The sequence below is a fragment of the Zootoca vivipara genome, chromosome Z2, assembly GCF_965207765.1.
Source record: "Zootoca vivipara chromosome Z2, rZooViv2.hap1.1, whole genome shotgun sequence".
NCBI lineage: Eukaryota > Metazoa > Chordata > Lepidosauria > Squamata > Lacertidae > Zootoca > Zootoca vivipara.
In genome coordinates, this window is record NC_142585.1 from 35,865,909 (window position 1) to 35,885,442 (window position 19,534).

The 19,534-nt window shown below is 46.8% G+C and overlaps 1 protein-coding gene across 1 annotated transcript in view; it reads right to left on the reverse strand.

Annotated features, from left to right (window-relative positions):
• DDX31 (DEAD-box helicase 31) overlaps nt 1-18,956 on the reverse strand; it is a 70,065-nt gene extending 51,109 nt beyond the window's left edge. Inside the window, exons 1-13 of the mRNA XM_035102204.3 lie at nt 18,680-18,956; nt 14,414-14,661; nt 13,381-13,456; nt 11,799-11,842; nt 10,380-10,450; nt 9,038-9,102; nt 8,541-8,585; nt 6,991-7,032; nt 6,229-6,293; nt 3,429-3,548; nt 2,978-3,084; nt 2,118-2,350; nt 1,142-1,303 (exon numbers count right to left, since the gene is read on the reverse strand). Of these exons, the coding sequence (XP_034958095.1) occupies nt 1,142-1,303; nt 2,118-2,350; nt 2,978-3,084; nt 3,429-3,548; nt 6,229-6,293; nt 6,991-7,032; nt 8,541-8,585; nt 9,038-9,102; nt 10,380-10,450; nt 11,799-11,842; nt 13,381-13,456; nt 14,414-14,661; nt 18,680-18,790 (1,389 nt within the window). The 5' untranslated portion in view covers nt 18,791-18,956. The remainder of the gene's footprint in view (nt 1-1,141; nt 1,304-2,117; nt 2,351-2,977; nt 3,085-3,428; nt 3,549-6,228; nt 6,294-6,990; nt 7,033-8,540; nt 8,586-9,037; nt 9,103-10,379; nt 10,451-11,798; nt 11,843-13,380; nt 13,457-14,413; nt 14,662-18,679) is intronic.
• Between the last annotated feature and the right edge of the window lie 578 nt (nt 18,957-19,534).

The following is a 19,534-nucleotide window of genomic DNA, read 5'->3' on the forward strand; positions in this document are numbered from 1 at the left end:
CACCCCATCGCAGGGATTCGAACCACTGACCTTTCGATCAGCAATCCCAAGCGGCACAGTGGTTTAGCCCACAGAGGGATAATTGCACACTGGGCCCTAAAAGGCAGGATCTTCCCTCTGCTGCTGGCTTTGGAATGGTATTTTGGTTGTCTTAACAGCTGGGGTTTGCATCAGGCTAGGCCAAGCCCGCTCTGCCTCTGTCGGGTTGGAGAGAGCTTGGGAATTCCAAGGACAAGAAAAGTACATTTCCAGGTGCCACAGGGAAGGAGCAGATGAGGACATAACTGCAGCTTCTTTATTTCTCAAGGTGTACCAGTTGCAACACAACTTGGAAATGTGACAGAGCCTCTTCCTGTTTATGCACCCCACTGAGGCCCCCAAAGTCCTTTCGAAAACCAAAGTTGTCCAATGACAACTTCATAGATGAGTGAGGATTTGAACCCCAGTGACTCCTCAGCCCTAGCTTGACTCTCTAACCACTACCCGACAGCTCTCACATTTCCTCCTTCTCTCACACACAAGAAGCAGCGCAGCTCAGTGGCAGAGCAGCTGCTTTGCATGCAGAGTCCCAAGGTCAATCCCCGGGACTATCAGGTAGGGCTGGGAAATGTGCCCTGTATGAAATCCTGGAGAGTTGCTGCCAGTCAGTCAATACTGAAGCTAGATACGGCCACTTACTCACTATTAGGCTGTGGATAGTATCCGAGAATAGACCCACTGAAAGAATAGACCTAATTTAGCCAGGGCTATCCGTTTGTCTACTCTGAGTAGGACTAAGCCCCATTTCTTTTTAAAGAACCATTTCCCAAAAATGGCACGTGGAAAAAGCAGGGTTCCTGACTGCCTTTGAAAAAGCAGGGTTCCTTCAGCTCCTGAATACATAGCTGCCAAGTCTCCCGTTTCCCCCGGGAAACCCCCGTTTTTAAAGCCGTTTCCCACTGTCATCCCGAATGGCGAAATATCCCGCAATTCCCCCGGATTTCTTCCGGTGCCACTCTGCCCATGTCTGGGCACCGGAAATCGGCCAGCGCCGGTACCGGAAGTCGCCTCCACGCATGTCTACGCTGCTGATCCCGTATTTTTCTAACCGGGCCTTGGCAGCTATGCCTGAAATGGGGCGTTGGGGGAGTGGGCCATTCACCTCTTGCTTCATGTCACCATGCAAGCGTGCGAACGTCAAGAGCGAAGGAGGAAGCCACGGCTGCTCAAGGTCCGCAGCCAAGACTTTGTGGAAGAGGGTGTGGTGAAACTCCACCTGCTCACAGCTGGAGAAGAAGACAATCATCTTGTTGCATTTTTCAAACTGTGGGAATAAGAACACAAATCAAGGGCTGAGTGTACTGTGGAATTCCGCAGGAGGGGTGGGGTGGGGAAATCAACAGAAGAGAAAGCTATTGGAGGCTACTAGCAGGCCTCTAAATACCAACTGCAGGGAACTGCAGGAGGGGAGAGTTGCTGTTGAACTCAGGTCCTCCTTGTGGGCTTCCCATAATGGGTATCTGGATGGTGACTGTGAGAACAGGATGCTGGACTAGATGGGACACTGGGCTGGTCCAAGCTGGATTGAAGTGAAGTGGAAAGAGTCTCCCCCCCCCATATAATACAAAAATTCAAGGACATCCAATGAAACTGATGCTGGGAGATTCAGGGCAGACAAAAGAAAGGACTGCTTTGTACAGCGCTTGTGAGACATTGCTCTCAACAAGATGTAAAAATGGCTATGAGCTGGGGTAGTTTTCAAAGAGGAGGAGACAAATTTATAGAGGATAAGGTTATTATTGGTGGCCACAAATCACAATGACTATGTTTGGCCTCCATGGTCAGAGGCAGTTAACGCTTTTGGATACTGGTTGATGGAAGCCACAGGATGGGAGACTGCTCTTGTGCTTGGGTCCTGCTGACAGGTTTTTCTCATTGGGGGGCATCTCATTTTTGTCCGCTGTGAGAACAGGATGTTGGACTAGATGGGTCACTGGCCTGAGCCATCATGAACATCTTATGTTATTACATTCTAAACAATAAACTCTTAAGAGAGGGATCATGTTAAGTCTATTGTAGGAAAAGATATGGGGAAGGCCCACCGATTAACCTGTTAGCCAACAGAACTAGAGCCTCACCTTCAACTTCCCAAGGATAAATGCAGCCAGCGTCACAAGCCTTAGCTTGCTTGGGACAACCACAACATTCTGCTGGAGGTTTTCCGGTACAGCAAATCCCCTTTGTTCCAGGCTCACTGGAGGGACACTGGCATCCTCCTTAGCACACACTTCTGCCCTGGAAGTGTTTGATCCTTCCGCAATGGAAATGTAAACAGGATCATGCAAGCTGATGTCAGCTAACCTTGAGACTCCTGTTTCATACAGGGGAGGAATATTTATTTAGTATCACTGTTTCTTTATCCTGTTCTCCAACATGAAATAGTTCCCAGAGGAGCTTACAAATATTATTGAGATACTGGTTGAAAACTGTATCTCAGGGGTGGGGAACCTCAAGGCCAGGAACAAATGTGGCCCTCTAGGCCTCTGTCTGGCCCTTGGAACTCTCCCCAGACCACGGCCTTCACTGGCTCTGCTTCATACCCTTCTTGAGTGCTTTAGCCTGGCTGGGATGTATCCTTGAACTCTGATCATGTGTGTGTGTAGAAACTAGTGTATTCTAAAAAGGTAAACTTTACATTTGCGCTTAGCCCACACTTTGCCTCTGGCTCCACCCACCACTGGCATGTCACCCCTAGAAAGTTGCCCAGAAAGGAATTCAGTCCTTGGGCTGAAAAAGGTTCCCTCATCCCTGCCAGAGCTGCTGGGGGCCCACTCAGGTCTCTTGCGTGGGTGAGGGTAGGGGTGGGGGAAGAAGTTCCCTGCAACCAATGACTTTCTGGTCAACAGCTAGAGCTGGAGTAGAACAACAACTTCCCCATCGGCTCCTCCTCCCACAGTGGCTGCTGCAATTAAAATATTAGCACCGATGTAGCACTTACCTTCTGTAAGCGTTGCCGACAAAAGAACGTTTTGCCGCTTCTCACAGCCAGCATTTACAGCATTCAGTATCGCAGTGACTGCCTTCTCAAAACCCAGATCCAGGATCCTGAAACACAGGTGAGAGATAAGGAAAAAAAAGGAACAGCATCAGGATAAGCAACACATTCAACTTTCCTGGTTCATGGTGGCAACCTGGCATTATGGGAGCTCAGTAGCAGAGCATCCTCAGAATTCCCCAGGCTCAGTCCCTAATCTCCTGCCAGGAAGGGCTGGTGAAGACCCTGGAGAGCCACCCCCAGTCAGTGTAGACAGTGCTGAGCTAGACACTCAATATAAGGCAGCTTCCAATGTTCTTACCTGATGTGTGTTGCCTCATAAGGATTGCAAAGATCCCACCTCCCTCATGGGCAGGTATTTCCAACAACTGAGGATGCAGCCAGGACTACTTACCTGTCCGCCTCATCCAGGATCAGCCACTGGATGCGGTGGAAGTGAATGCATTTGGTGGAGTTGATATGGTCCACCAGGCGGCCAGGAGTGGCAATTAGGATGTTTATTCCTTTGCGTAATCTATATTTTTTTTTTAATTGAAAAAAAAAATCAGAAGAAGAGTGATTGAACACATGGGTAAAACAGGCTAACTGTTAACAAAAGATCACACCTCGCTCATAAGCCCCTCCCTCTCTTTGTGATCTCTAATCCTGACACAGGGACCCAGGTGGCGCTGTGGTTAAACCACTGAGCCTAGGGCTTGCTGACCAGAAGGTCGGCGGTTCGAATCCTTGTGACGGGGTGAGCTCCCGTTGCTCGGTCCCAGCTCCTGCCAACCTAGCAGTTCGAAAGCACATCAAAATGCAAGTAGATAAATAGGAACCGCTACAGCGGGAAGGTAAACGGCGTTTCCATGTGCTGCTCTGGTTTGCCAGAAGCGGCTTTGTCATGCTGGTCCCATGACCTGGAAGCTATACGCCGGCTTCCTCAGCCAATAATGCGAGATGAGCGCGCAACCCCAGAGTCGGTCACGACTGGACCTAATGGTCAGGGGTCCCCTTTACCTTTAATCCTGACACATACAACACACTGAACCTCTTTGTTTGCCAAGGTTCGTGGTTTTCGTATCGCAGGTGAGCCAAGCCAGCCTCGGTTCTGCTTCCAAACCAGAATCCTGGAGGTGTCCTGGACCCAAGTTGTTCAGGGCTTTGTAAATCAAAACAAGAACCTTGATCCTGGCTCAGTAGTAGACAGGCAGCCAGTGCAGCTTTTTTAATACTAGTGTCACATGTTCTTGACCTGAAACTCCCACCAGCAATGTGGCTGCAGCATTCAGCAGCAGCAGCTGAAGCTTCCGAATCAGACAAGGGCAACCCCACATAGAATGCATTACAGTAATCTAGGTTCAACGTTCCCAGTGCATGGATGATGGTGATGCTACCCCTGTCCAAACCATGACCTTAGTCCTTCAGAGGAAACACAACCCCATCCAGAACAGGTAACTTGCCAATTTTCCAAACATGGGGAAAAAAACCCCTCAACCCAACCCAGAGAGCCTCTAAATAGAACACAGCATAAAAATAGCAAAAATCATGGTGGAAATAAATAAATCCGTAAAACAGTAGCATGAAAGCATGTAAAAACAAATTTAAAAATAGAGAACTCAAGATAAAACTTCAAAGGGGTCCAATCTTATGGGTCGGGGAAAAGATGAGTCTCACAAGATGTTTGAAGCAGCTGGTGGCTGTTGCTTCACAAATGGCAGTGGGAAGGGTGACTGTATAGGGGTGACTGCTTCTTGTTTAGCGCCCTGTGATAGTCATAGAATGTGGCACAAGCAGAATTTCCCCAGAAGATCTAAGGCAGGGATAACCAACATGCTGATCCTCTGGATGTTGCTGTGCAAGAGCTCCTGTCTTCCTTGACCATTAGTCATGCCTGAAGGGCCCGATGGGAGTGGAATCTCAAGGTAGTTCCAGACACATAATCTAAGCTGCCCTTTTCTGACTCTTAAGAAAGACACACACACTTTCTTACTGCAAAATGTTAACATAGGAAGCTGCCTTATACAGAGGTCAAATCATTGGTTCAAGCATAGTATTGTCTTCGTTGATTGGCAGCAGTTCTCAAAAATTTCAAGCAGGGGTCATCCCCAAACCCATTTGGATTTAACCTGGTACCTTCTGCATACAAACAAATGCTCTAGCGCAGGCACCCCCAAACTTCGGCCCTCCAGATGTTTTGGACTGCAATTCCCATCATCACTGACCATTGGTCCTGTTAGCTAGGGATCATGGGAGTTGTAGGCCAAAACATCCGGAGGGCCGCAGTTTGGGGATGCCTGCTCTAGCACTGTAGGTGCAGTCCTTCCCTCTTAAAGAAGCATGACATGGTTCCAAACAAATAGAAAGCTGTGTTATACCTAGTCAGACCATTGGTCCTTCTAGCTGAGCATCATCTAGGGCAGTGGTCCTCAACCTTGGGCCTCCAGATGTTTTGAGACTACAATTCCCATCATCCCTGAGCACTGGGCCTGCTAGCTAGGGATCATGGGAGCTGTAGTCCCAAAACATCTGGAGGCCCAAGGTTGAGGACCACTGATCTAGGGTTTCAGGCAGGGCACATTCCCAACCGTACCTGGAGATGCTAGGGATTGAACGGGAGACATCCTGTATGCAAAACAGATGCTCTACCACTGAGCCATAGTCCTTTCCTCTAAAAAAATAACTTCCAAGATCCCAGTTCTTGTCATTCTGAATAAGAAGTTGCCTTATACCGAGTCGAACAATTGGGTTCATCTAGCTCAGTATCGGACACTGAGAACATTCCCTGTCCAACCTGCATGCCAAACCAGATTCTCTGCCACTGAGCTATGGTCCTTCCCTGCCCCATCAGTTGAGCAAACAGAAGAGCTTGCAAGAGACCTGGGTGAAACAGCAGATCTTTTGGGGAAGGAGGGGAGCAGAGAAGAGAAAGAATCTTACACACACCGACAGGGATCACAGGCTAAAGAAGCTCATCAACATTTTACAACCAGAGAGAGAAAGATGAACACACTTCCTGCTGGCTCAGCTGTCCGTTTTTTGTAAGATCCACAGTGGGGGGTACTCACAGCCTGATCCAAAGTCACTCTCTCCCCACTAATAATAAAAAAAGGCACCCTGGGAGAGAGAGAGTGACAGATGAAAGGGACTGGAGGAGAAAGAGTGAACTAAAAAAAAAAACAACCCCTACAGGTTTTATGAAAGTGATGTCCTACCTGGCTTTCTCAGACTTTTTCTTCTCTCCTCCCATCAACACGCCAGGAACAATCCAGGTAAAGGGCTAAATGGAGGAGGGGGAAGAAAGGAAGAGTGGTGGATAACTGAAAAAGTGGGGCACTCACATTTCAAACCAAGTTGCAAAGGCAGGGAGTTCGACAATGAGCGAAAGGAAGCAGACAGGCTTTCCTTCGAAAACAAAAACAGTCCAGCAACACCCCAGGGGTCCTCTCGCACTGATTCCTGCATTGGCCAGGAGGGGTGGGCCACATGATCACTGAAGTTCCTTTTGACTCTATTATCAGGTGTGGGGAACCTTTGGCCCTCCTCCTGCTGCTGAACTACAACTCCCATCAGCCCCAGCAAGCATGGCCAAAGATAATGGGGGCTGAAGTACAGGAACATCTGGAGGGTCAAATATCCCCCACCCCACTTGCTCTATATATATGATCCACATGCCATCTGCAAAGCTCAGGGGGAGAGTTGGATATGTTCTAGCAAGCCCCCTCATTTCACACAGCTTAAGATAGAAGGGGCACAGGACAGGACGTGATGTGAATCAAGTGGGTGCCCTAGAAAGTGCTCCAGAATCATCAGGGGTTTTTCCAAAGCAGTGGAGACTGGTCCATTAGGATAAATGGGGACTGCTCCCAGACAGTCCACCCCTGCTTGCCTTCTCCCTTACAACATGTCCAGGGGTGGTGGCCCTGGCTGTCAGTTTCTGCCTCTAGTGTTGCCCCTTGAAGAATAATTATCTTTACCTTTAACAGTTTCTGGACAGTTTCAAAGCTCTGCAGGGCTAGCTGGAGAAAAGAAGGGATTGAACCAGATTAATACAAATTCACACACAATTTGCATTAAAACATCATTCTCCTTTGGCATAAACCAGTGGTGCCTTGATTGATGGCCAGGGATGTTGCAGGCAACACTGGCCTCTGCCCCTCTTTCTTTCCCTCCTTCCCTCCCTTGATGCCCTCTCATCTCTGCCTTGCACGGCTGTTTGTTGCAGCAGCCCTGGCTACAAGCTCCCCAGGCAAATGCATAGCTGCCAAGTTATCCCTTTTTAAAAGGGATTTTCCCTTATGCTGAATAGGCTTCCTCGCGAGAAAAGGGAAAACTTGGCAGCTATGCAAATGGTGGCTCTGGGCTGATCAAGGGGTGCTGGTTGCAAGGAGCTGAGGAGGCTTCAGAGTAAGCAACCAGATGAGGGAACCCAGCCAGCCACCAACCTTGCTGTTGGGAATGGACGGACAAGTGGGAGCAGACAGGCAGGTGCTGTGCTGGCCTTTCGTGTGCTTGCTGTGTGCAAGGGCCTGCCTGGGAGCTGAGTGCTTGGTGCTGAAGGGGAGCTTTTCCGCCATGCAGGCCCAGCAGCACCCACTGCTGACACCCAAGGTAAGTTGCTGGCCCCATGTTAACCTTTGGGCAATCTCTGATGAGCCACTAAGGCTGTGAGCATCCGCTTCGCAGACCCTTGTGTGATGAAGCACCTCTCCTTGGGGGGGGGCAGCTCAGAGATCAAGGGCAGTAACAGTAGCTGCCCGGAGGACTCCCGAGAAGATGAGAAAGGAAAAAAAGGCTGAGGGAACACTCCACAAAGGAGGGTGTTCGAAAAAGGGTGGGAGGCTGACAGCTCTGCACACAAGGGGTGACATAACTGGGCTCCTAACCCACACTAGGGGTACCACTGAAGAAATGGAGTTGGTCAAGGTAACCATGGACTCAAAAAGGTTGAAAGCCATTGGTTCTCTTCGTATTGTTGTTGTTTGTACCCCCATGTGCCATGTGCCAAGTCAAACCACTGGAGAGTTACGGCGCCTGCTATGGCTGTAGAGGCCAATATGAGAGAGACATGTTTTATTGCAGGTGGGGCTGCTGAAGGCGTCCGGTTTCACTAGTGCAAATGCACCATGGCATTTCTTCTTTCTGCACTCCTTCCAGTGGTATACCCAGTCAGGCCAGTGGGTCCAGCCAGCTCAACACTGCCTACACTGATTGGCACCTCCTCAGGGTTTCAGGCAGGGAATCCTTCCCAGTCCGACCAGGACCTGTTGGGTATGGAGCCTGAGATCTTCTGCATGCAGAGCAAGCACTCTCTACCACCCCTTCTTTCTCTCCCTTCCCCTTCTCCCCACCACCCCTTCTCTCTCCCCTCCTTTCCCCCTTTCAACCACCCCTTCCCTCTCTCTGTGCCACTCTCCTTGTTACCCACATGCAATTAGGTTGAAGGCTGCCTGCTGCCCCCCTAGCAACATTACTAACCATGAAACCGGTGTGGTTAGGAGTTAACCAAAAATGCCCGGCAACTTACCTCCCTGGTTGGGACCAGTACGAGAGCATACGGACCATCACTACGCTATGGAAACAAGAGGTGTAGGATAAGTGGCAGAATTGCACACAGAGGAACACAAGAGAGAAGGGAAAGAGCCCTTGTCATCTTCAACCAACCCAGTATGCCGCAATTCCCCGCAGTACCAGAGTCCGCTCGGATCTCTCTCTTTTCTCCCATGGTGCTTCCAGAAGAGCTTTTTAGGGACTATCAGAAAATCTCTGAGGGAGCCACAAGTCATGCCAATGAACTCAGCCTTCATAGTATTTTTTAAAACAGCGAGCATCTTCCCATAAGTGAAAGGAGCAATAAAGGCAGTCTTTGGTCCAGGTGGGGGGGGGGAGGAATGCTCTCTGCCTTAAAGACATCATCCAAGGTTGTTGTGGGAATTACTGATAAATATGAAGTGGTTGGGAAAACCTGCTATTCTTTTTTACAAGGTGGAGAGAGAGAGAGAAAGCCCATTTCAACAAACCCACCTGTATTTTCGGCTCTGCTCTTTGCAAGGCCTGTACTAGAGGGATTCCGTAGGCCAGAGTTTTACCTTCGAGAGAAAAGATATTAGATTTTAACAGCCATAAGCAAAAGTGTGTGGAGTAAGGCACAGTTGCCTTCTACACCCAGAGCACATAAAAGACCAATTTCACATATCTCCTCATTCTTCAGATCAGGAGTGGGGAACGCTCTGGATGTTGCCAGACTACAGTTCCCATCATCCTCAGCCTGTTGCCCATCCTGGCTGAGGCTGATGGGAGTTGGGAATCCAACAATGCATAGAGAGAAACAGGTTCCACAGCCTCCCCCCTGTTTCTCTCTGTATCTCTTGGGAATGTCTCTTCTAAATAAGAGGCATTCTTCCATCTTTTGCATCCATCTATCTCTCAAGAGGTGCCACCACACAACAAGATTGATTCCTTACAAGTGCAGAACAAGTGTTTTGTGGCACCTGTAACATTGCCAGTTCCAGTGATTGAAGTGGTTGAGTGGGAACATATGGGGTTGACTCAACAGAACTACAGATGCTGTTGGACTCTAGCTTCCATCTTCCCTGACTACTGGCCATGCTGGCTAGAGCTGACAGGAACAGCGAGTTCCCTGTCCCTGCACCAGACATTTAGCCATTGACACGCCATGTCAAAGGTGGCTTCCCAAATCTAGCATAGAGCTTGCTCTCTTTCTAATGACATCACCACTGTTCTTTCCCCATGGTGGGCCAGAATCAATCAACTGCCCTACTTCTGTCAGATCCCTGAGACAACATAGTGCCCACCACAACTGACCATCACGCAATGCAGTACAACCAAAGGGTCACTTTACACCAGGTGAATCTTTGACCCCCTCCACGTGTTGCTGAACGACAACTCTAATAGTCGCTGCCTAGTATCTGGAGGTCCAAAGCTCACCTACTACTCCTTTATATAGTGGTACCTCGACTTACGACTCGACAACCCAATTTTTCGACTTACGAATGGGGCAAATGGCCGCACGCTTACGAATTTCTCGACATCTGAATGGAAACTGCGGCTGTTTTAGATAGGTTTTTTTGACTTACGAATTTTTAGATGGGGTTGCTTCGACTTACGAATTTTTCCGTTTCCAATGCATTCCTATGGGAAATCGTGTTTCCAATGGCGCTTTTCGCCTTACAAATTTTTCGACCTACGAAGGTGCCTTCAGAACGGATTAAATCCGTAAGTCGAGGCACCACTGTACTATATTTAAAATTATTTGTAGGCCCCCTTTTAAAGCAAAGACCAAACAAGCAGCCTACATACATACATACATACACACACACACACACAACCCCTCCCCCACACTTACCAGAACCTGTCTGCGATCTCACCAGCGCATCTTTTCCTTGCAATAGTATGGGAATAGTTTGCTTCTGAACACTTTTGCAACAACAGGAGAAGTTAAGAAAAAACAAGACGTTGTTGATTTTAAGTCAAAGTATTAAGAATGTAGCAGTTGCTAGTTCACCTAATAGTGCTGGCTGGTCATTAGTGTAAGCTAGAGAGATGCTAGTTCAGTCTGTTAGATGATAGCTAATTAATAGTTAGATAATAGACAATGAGATAATAGTCAGTCTGTTAAGTAACTGTCAGTTAATAGTTAAATAATAAAATCCTAGGGTTGTAGAGCTGTAAGGGACCACAAAATTCATCTAGTCCAGGCATAGGCAAACTCAGCCCTCCATATGTTTTGAGACTACAGTGGTGCCTCGCTAGATGAATTTAATTCGTTCCACGGGTCTTTTCTTATAACGAAAAATTCGTCTAGCGAATCCCATAGGAATGCATTGAATTTTTTTGAAATTTTTTTTTTGCCCATAGGAACGCATTAATTGAATTTCAATGCATTCCTATGGGAAACTGCGATTCGCTAGACGAATTTTTCATAAAACGAATTCGTCTAGCGAGGCAACCTCCGCTCGAAAAATCCTTTCGTTAAGCGGAAATTTCGTTAAGCAGGGCATTCGTTAAGCGAGGTACCACTGTACAATTCCCATCATCCCTGACCAATGGGCCTGTTAGCTAGGGATGATGGGAGTTGTAGTCCCAAAACATCTGAGTTTGCCTATGCCTGATCTAATTAATCCCCCACAATACATAATAGTTGGTTAAGTAACTAATATCTGCTAAGATAATAATATGTTAACTAAATGCTGTGGTGCAGCAGTGGGAACCTCCAGTCTGGAAAACATAAAGGGTCCCAATTGCTGTGGCTAAGCTGTTGATGGGTAGCATGCAACTCCCTTATGGAAACAGCTAAACTGGTTTCCTGTTTGCTTCCTAGACCAACCCAAAGTGCTGGTGATGACTTCTAAAGGACTTTATTGTTTGTAACTGGGATGTCCAAAGGACAATGCGCCTGCCTATTGAGACCGTTCTCCAAGCTCCTCCTGTGTGTTCCAACATCCCCAGGAATACACCCTGTTGGGACCTGGGACAAGACCTTCTCAGTGCTGCACCTAGGCTTTGGGATTAAATCTTAAGAAGAGTTTGCCAGCCATCCAAAATTCACATTCACTGGATATCCCCGACTTCTAGTATCACAAGATTCACTTTCTCCACACCATGTAGAATTACATATTTATCATGTCTCTTCCAATTTGCCTTTCCTCCAAACAAAATTTAATTTGATTAATTGATTTGTTAAGTCATCAAACCCAGGGCATTCTCTAGGCAACTTACAATAAAAACTTCTATTCATGCAATAATTACACACCCACACACTTACCTGGTCATGCTAGATATTTTTAAGACAGAGATTAGGGTTGAAACCTGATGGGGAGGCAGAGACAAAAAATAAAACATTTAGGACATAACATGTTTGATCCTAGAATAGGACAGAAATAGCCAAACCAATATTATGTCAAAAATGTTAAAACAGAGAGGAGAATGAAGAAAAAGCAACAAGTATTTTAATGGGAACAGTCAACATTAGGGAAAAACTTCTAAAGCATGGGTAGGCAAACTAAGGCCCAGGGGCCAGATCCGGCCCAATCACCTTCTAAATCCAGCCCATGGACCGTCTGGGAATCAGTGTGTTTTTACAGGAGGAGAATGTGCCCTTTTGCATCTCTGGGTTATTTGTGGGGCATAGGAATTCGTTCATCCCCCCCCCCCCAAAATAGTCCGGCCCCCCACAAGGTCTGAGGGACAGTGGACCCGCCCCTTGCTGAAAAAGTTTGCTGACCCCTGAGTGTAATAGCTGTTTATTAGTGGAACAGACTGCCTCAGGAGGTAGTGGGCTCTCATTTCCTGGATATATATAATCAGAGGTTGGGTGGCCATCTCTCCAGGGAGAGGGAAACTTTTAGGCCTACAGGACCAGATATTTTGTCTGCCTCCATATCTGTGGGCCAACTATGGCAGGTTAGTGGGACCCTAAAAAATGCTTCTTTGCCCGATCGACACCAATGTGCTGCCCCACAGCCTCTGACACAAAGCTATGTGCTGCTTGCAGCTTGAAGCCTCCAACACAGCTGCCAGCACGCTACAAAGGTGGCAGAACTCAGTTCAAGTTCCAGCCCCCCCCCCAATCCCTGGTAACCTCAGATGATCGACGGGGGGCATGGGAGGGGGGAATCCCGTCTACCTGCCAAAGTTTTCATAGAATGAGCTTAGTACCCCTTTCTGTTTTAGCTGCAGTTTCAATGCAAGCCACTTTGTACTAAAGGAGTAACATATGATCTGAGGTTTGGAGTGTAGCCTTGCAGGGAAAATTTGGCCCATGGGACAAAGGCTCCCCACTTCTGCTGTAGATGCTACATCCTGCAATTCCGATCCTGCATTAAGCAAAGGGTTAGAGTAGATGATCTCCAAAGTCCCTTTTAACTCAATGATGAGAATGCTCTAATTCTGGGGAACAGAGGAAAGGAAAGGTCCAGCTAACCCACCCCACAAGGTGAAGTGTGATACAGCTGGGGAACCTGTGGCTCCTCATATATTTGGTGGATTCCAACTCTCTTCAGCCATAGTCAGCAGAGCCAATGGTCAGAGATTGTGGTAGTGCAGCAACCTCTGGAGGACTGAAGATTCCCCATTCCTGGACTAGATAAAACATAGTATCTACCCTGTGATCTTCAGACACAGGGTGGTATAAAAATTTAATTTAACACAACAATTCCAAATGAGGCAGCTGGCTCCTCTGCACACCAAAATAGTATTGCGGACATTATAAATAATGCTTTAGTGCTGTATGCTGGGAACTGAACAGGAAATTTTGTAAAGTTGCATTGGATCTTTGAGGAAATGCATTTAATAAATTTCATTAACTACTCCTACTGAGACACAGCACAAAGAAATGAAGTACCCACCAAATGGGGATGGAGGCCCAGCTGATCAAAGGAGTCTGAAGTGAAAACTTTCTCTTGCACTTGCTTCACTGATGTTCTGTAAAAGGGATTAATTTATTAAGTCGCAACCTTGAAAGGGAGAGCGCTTCCAGTGTGCTAGAGGTACACCAAACCTGGGACAAACATATGCATTTGTGGCAAGGACCCCAGGCACTTTGGGAGGGCAGGGTCAGAGGCAAAAGTAGGCAGAGCAATTCATGTATTATTGTTGTTGTTGTTATTTTGATAACCTTTGGAACAGGCTACTTCCAAACACACTCACACATCCCTCTCTATCCAGACAAGCAAGAGTCGTTATTACAATCCAGCCTGGCAGGGGTATACCCAGGATCAAAACTGGGGGGGGGGGAGAGGGGGGAAGAGAGAGGGAAGGAAGGAGAGAGGGAGGGAGGGAAGAGAGAGAAGGAAGGAAGGAAGGAAGGAAGGAAGGAAGGAAGGAAGGAAGGAAGGAAGGAAGGAAGGAAGGGGTGTGTGTGTGTGAGAGAGAGAGAGAGAGAGAGAGAGGGGGGGGGGGAGAAGGGAGGGAGGGAGGGAGGGAGAGAGAGAAAGGAAGGAAGAAAGAAAGAGGGGGGAAGGAAGGATGGAAGGAAGGATGCAGATCCCGTCCGTCCGCCCCCCCGTTCAGGCTGCTCCTCCCCCCTTCCACGGTCTGTCACTGGCTGCAGCCGCGGAGGGGGCGAAAACAACTTTTCCCCTTCAGTTTTTGGAGGGGAAAAGTGCGGCTTATGGTCCGTAATTTTTTATTTATTTTTTGCTTCTGGGAGGCAGCTGCCCCCCTGCCCCTCTCTGGGTACGCCCATGCAGTCTGGCAAAAGCAGCAAAGGGGGCTGTGAAGAAAGACTAGTTAAGGGTGTGGCTGGGGAGGGTGGTCTACATGAAACTTCTAGGGCTAGACAGACAGGCCTGGAGGGCCACATTTTGCACCTAGGCATGAAGTTTTCCCTCCCTGTGGTTACCCACATTTTACCAGAAAAGCGGGATTAAAAATAAGTACCTCTGAATGTCTGGAATTTCAGGGTTGTTTTTGAAGAGGCAGGAAGTCTTAACAAAAGGTCTGTTGCTGCTGGCGTCACTGTCCTTTGCATCAGTTAAAGGCTTCTCTGAACGAGACTTTGGCAACCCTGCTTCTTTGATGCCACTTTTAGCTTTCTTCTGTGGTCTCCTGGTTTGGGGTGAAGGTGGAGCTGCCTTCCGCTTTAGTGGAGTCCCTTCCTGGGGGCATTCAAATTTTATTTGCCCAGACTTAAGGAAGAAAAACAAATGAAACAAGGGGACAGATTCAGCAACAAATTTCGGAATGAGCCTAGGCTTGTGTGGTTCCCACCTCCCATGTGGCTGGGACTTGGCATTCATCATCAGCATCCTTTTATTCGACCGTCAGTCAGAAAAAGATACATTTATCCATACTAAGTTAAAACATCTGAAAGGGTTTTTAAACAGCCAACACTAAAAAGGGGCTACGGTAAACAGATAGCCCCAAATCAATACAGTCAATTTTAGTCTTACAACGCTTGAAAGCTAAAAGAAGAAATTTGGCCATCAAGGAGGCTGTATTTCTAGTAGCATTATTTAGCAAGTATAAAACCTGATTTTCTCTGGGTAGAAAGATAAATTGGAGTAGAAGTGGAGCTATAAGATTTTGCCTAAGCTCTGTGTAAGAAGGGCAAGTTAGGAGAATATGTTTGGTGGACTCAAGGACGCCCATGGCACAATGACAAGTTCTCTGGGCGTATGGTACGCCCCCATACCTACTCCACAGTACCGCAGAATCAAGGGCATTTAATCTAGCCGCTGTGAGAAGTCTATGGTATTCCACATAGTGGATTTCCGCAAGGTAAGGGGCTGGTATGATCTGGTAGATCTGGTCCCCTAGAAACATCCCTGGTTTTAGCTGGGCTATATCTTCTTGCCTAGCAATATCATATCACTCAGTCTCCAGGAGATCACAGCTCTGGCTTGAATGTACATCATAGACTCGAAGTAAAGGTGTGACAATCCGCAGGAGTGAACCTCATTAGTGACTTCCCTTTCCCACAATGATTGAAAATCATCCCTCAAAATCAAGGGGGTGATACCCACTGGTTTAAAGGAAAGCTTGAGCCATAGCCAAAGCTTTGTCTTCAGGGCCACATACCGTAGGGCTTGCCAACTGACCTCCAGTCTCATAGCTGTGTCCGCTACGGAAGGAGGAATCCTAAGAATGGCTCTAAGAAATCTCGTTTGGATAGAATCCAGTTTCAGAAATTCCCTACGGGAGCCCAAAGAGATACCCACCAAAAGAAGGGGGAGGGCTTTCATTTGAAAGTCTCAAAGCTACCTTCACTGATTGCGCCTGGTTCTTAGCATATAGAGATCTAATCTGCGTGGCTGCTTTAGATGCATTGGTAGTTATATAGTCTCTATGGGCCAGAAAAGACCTATTTGATCATATTACTTGCCCCAGATATTTAAAGCAGTTAACCTGCTCGGGGGATCCCATTCATCGACCATCGATGGGGTCTCAGACGAGCGGAGAAGACCATAATCTTAGTCTTGGCATAGTTAGGTTGGAGCTGCATACAGGAGAACATTCAGAGAACGGCCTGCTAATTTGGGAGGATGGAAAGCTCATTGGCCATATGAGTCACCAGTGAGTTAATGTAAAAGTTAAACAATGCTGGAGCCAATAGACAGCCCTGTCTTAACCCCCCCCCCCAGAGGTGGTAATAGGGTTGGAGATAGCCTAATTCTCAGAAAGGTGTTGGTGTGCAGGTTGATAATCAGGTGTAGGAGGCTGTGATTGATTGGTGTAGCAGCCCATTTTGTCCATAGCTGCTTTCTGGAGATTCCATCAAAAGCCTGCTTAAGGTCAATAAAGGCCACATGAAGAACTTTTGGGGCTTTGTCGGCATACTTTTCTGCCAGATGGTGCAGGGTTAATATTTGGTCCATTGTAGATCTTCCAGGGCGAAAACCCGCCTGCTCATCGCCAATGATATTGTCATCCTCCATCCATTTTGATAGTTTGTTTAGCAAGTACCCAGAATAAATCTTCCCAATGTCATTTAGCAAGTTGATCGGCCTAAAGCTGTTCGGCTCTGTACGTGACTTGGCATTCAGAAGATTTTGCCTAACCATATTTGTCATGGCATTTGGACTGACAAACCATGGTTCATACGCAGTAAGTATGGTTAGTTTCAAACCAACAACTTCAAACCATTGTCTGAGACAGGATACTTCTAAATACCAGTTGCAGGGAATCACAAGTAGGGAGTGTTACTCATGGGTAGACAAACTAAGGCCCAGGGGCTGGATCCGGCCCAATTGCCTTCTAAATCCGGCACACGGATAGTCTGGGAATCAGCGTGTTTTTACATGAGTAGAATGCGTGCTTTTATTTAAAATGCATCTTTGGGTTATTTGTGGGGCATAGGAATTCTTTTTTTTCCAAAATATAGTCTGGCACCACACAAGGTCTGAGGGACAGTGGACCAGCCCCCTGCTGAAAAAGTTTGCTGACTCCTGGAGGGCTTTTTTTTTTTTTTTACACAAACCCTGAAACTCGCCAACCAAAGCCTGATACAAAAGGCATAAAATTAATGTTGTGCTCAGGAATTTGTCTTAGTACCAGAACTTAAACTAACTTCACAATCCTGCCACATAAAAATCCATGCCCCTGCTCCCTAGAAATCGTAATTATATTTCAGCAGTATAATGGGGAGGGAAAATTTATTAATTATGTTATTAATAAAAAAAACTAGCTCTCCTAGTTTTGGGGCATTGCCAGGACCTATCAGAGGCCAGTAAAGCCCCACATTACTTCTAGCTTTTCAGGCACCACATTATAATAAACATGGCCACAAAAGGATTATGACATATGCAAACAAAATATGTTTAATTTAGCAGATACTTTTCTAGTCTTTTCTGTGATATGACATCATTTTTGAAGGAAACAAACCTTAGTTTCATGCAACATCACTGTTGATCTTATGTACAGAACAAAATCTTGCACTGCAGGATGTTGGACCAGATGACCCTTTAACTCCCAACTATGATTCTATGACCCTATGATCTATATCAGTTTAAAAAACTTATACGTATTTTACAAAATCACGTCTCTTATTTGCTTAGATGAGTGTCACCATTTACCGTATTTGCTGCATTTATATCCCATCTTTTTTTCTCCAAGGTGGTATACATGATTCTCTCCCTCCTTGTTTAATCTCCACAACAATGCTGTGAGGTAGGTTAGTTAAGCCAAGAGGCAGTGACTGGCTCCCAAGTCATAGCATAGGAGAGATTTGAACCTGGACTTCCAACACCTCTAAGCACACCACCACACTGGCTCTCCAATATGATCTAGGTCAGGCATCCCCAAACTTCGCCCCTCCAGATGTTTTGGACTACAATTCCCATCTTCCCCAACCACTGATCCTGTTAGCTAGGGATCATGGGAGTTGTAGGCCAAAACATCTGGAGGGCCGCAGTTTGGGGATTCCTGATCTAATTCATATTGAGGAACTTTTCAAATTCCCAAAAAAACCAAGTGTCATAATGTGAGCCCCCCCCCCCCAATTGAGATTGGGGCCCTAGGGCCAGATCACTCCCCTAACCACCACCACTGTACAACTTGTGGGAGCAAATCCCATAGTTTAATTGTGCCCTATGTGACCAACTTAGTTGGTCTCTAAGGTGCTGTTGGAAGGAATTTTTTTATTTTGTTTCGACTGTGTGAAAAAGTCCTTCTTTCAGTCTGCCCTGAATCTCCCACCTTTCTGCTACTTTGGATGATTCCAGGTTCTAGTATTATAAGAAAGGGAGATAAACCCATTCTCCACATTATGAATAATTGTATACACCTCTACCATGTCTTCCCCCTTACTCTGCCTTTTCCCTTAAACAAATTAGCCTCAAATGTTGCAGCCTTTCAACTCTATGAACTTAAAGACGCTGTATGTATTTTTGTAACACAATAAAATCTTAATAAAACCATTAAAACATGTTGCAGCCTTTCCCAATACTAGGGGAGTTCCTCCAGCTCCTTGATCATATATATATATATATATATATATATATATATATATATATATATATATATATATATATATATATATATATATATACATCTCACTCACCCACCCACATCCTTACTCAACTCCCACCCTAAACTAAAACGCCCCAACTGAGGTAGGTACAGAAGCTGCTCCAACTCCGTTCACTCTGGCGGCCCCCTTTCCCCCAAAACGCTTTTTCCCTCACCAACAACCTCAAACAAGCATACCTTTTTTGCCTTGCCATGCTGTGGCTTTGAAGCTGTCCTCTGCTGAGTGCGGGGCCGCAAACTTGAAGGAGGCTGGCAGACGTTGATGAACAGCCCCTCATCGCATTCCATGGCTGGTTGAAACGAAGCACTTCTGACAGGGAGTTAGGGGACCCAGAAATCGATTTAATACCAGGCTTTTAGGGGAACAGCAGTAGAAACTTCCAATACACACTCCCAGAGTTTTGCACACTTGAGTCGTTACCCCACCGGCACCCACGTGCGTATGTTGGAAGGAGAAGGACCCCAAACATAGGTGTCTAATAAGATGCCTTGCAGAAAAGCAGAGGTGTAGTGGATACTGTTAGGAAAAGTTATACATCGAATCATGTTACTTAGGTTGCGGACACACACAAACATGATAATGGGAGCTGTGGTCTTTATTCCCCCCCCCCGCGCGCTTTCGACAATTGAAAGGTATGTTTCTAGGTCCCATCTTATGTGATTCCAAGTCGTTTTTACCATAGCGTTTTGTTATAACCCAGGCATCCCCAAACTGCGGCCCTCAGGTTTTTGGCCTACAACTCCCATTATCCCTAGCAAACAGGACCAGTGGTCGGGGAAGATGGGAATTGTAGTCCAAAATATCTGGAGCGCCGAAGTTTGGGGATGCCTGTTATAACCTGTCCTATAACCTGAGGCTGGTTGTCTCATAAATGATGTTAATAATAGAGTCGGTGTGCTGTAGTGGTTCCAGTGTCGGACTAGGACCTGGGAGACCAGGGTTCAAATCTCTCTACTCGGCCATGGAGGTCACTGGGTGACTTTGAGCCAGCCACTCACTCTCTCAGTCTAACTAACCTACCTCGGAGGGTT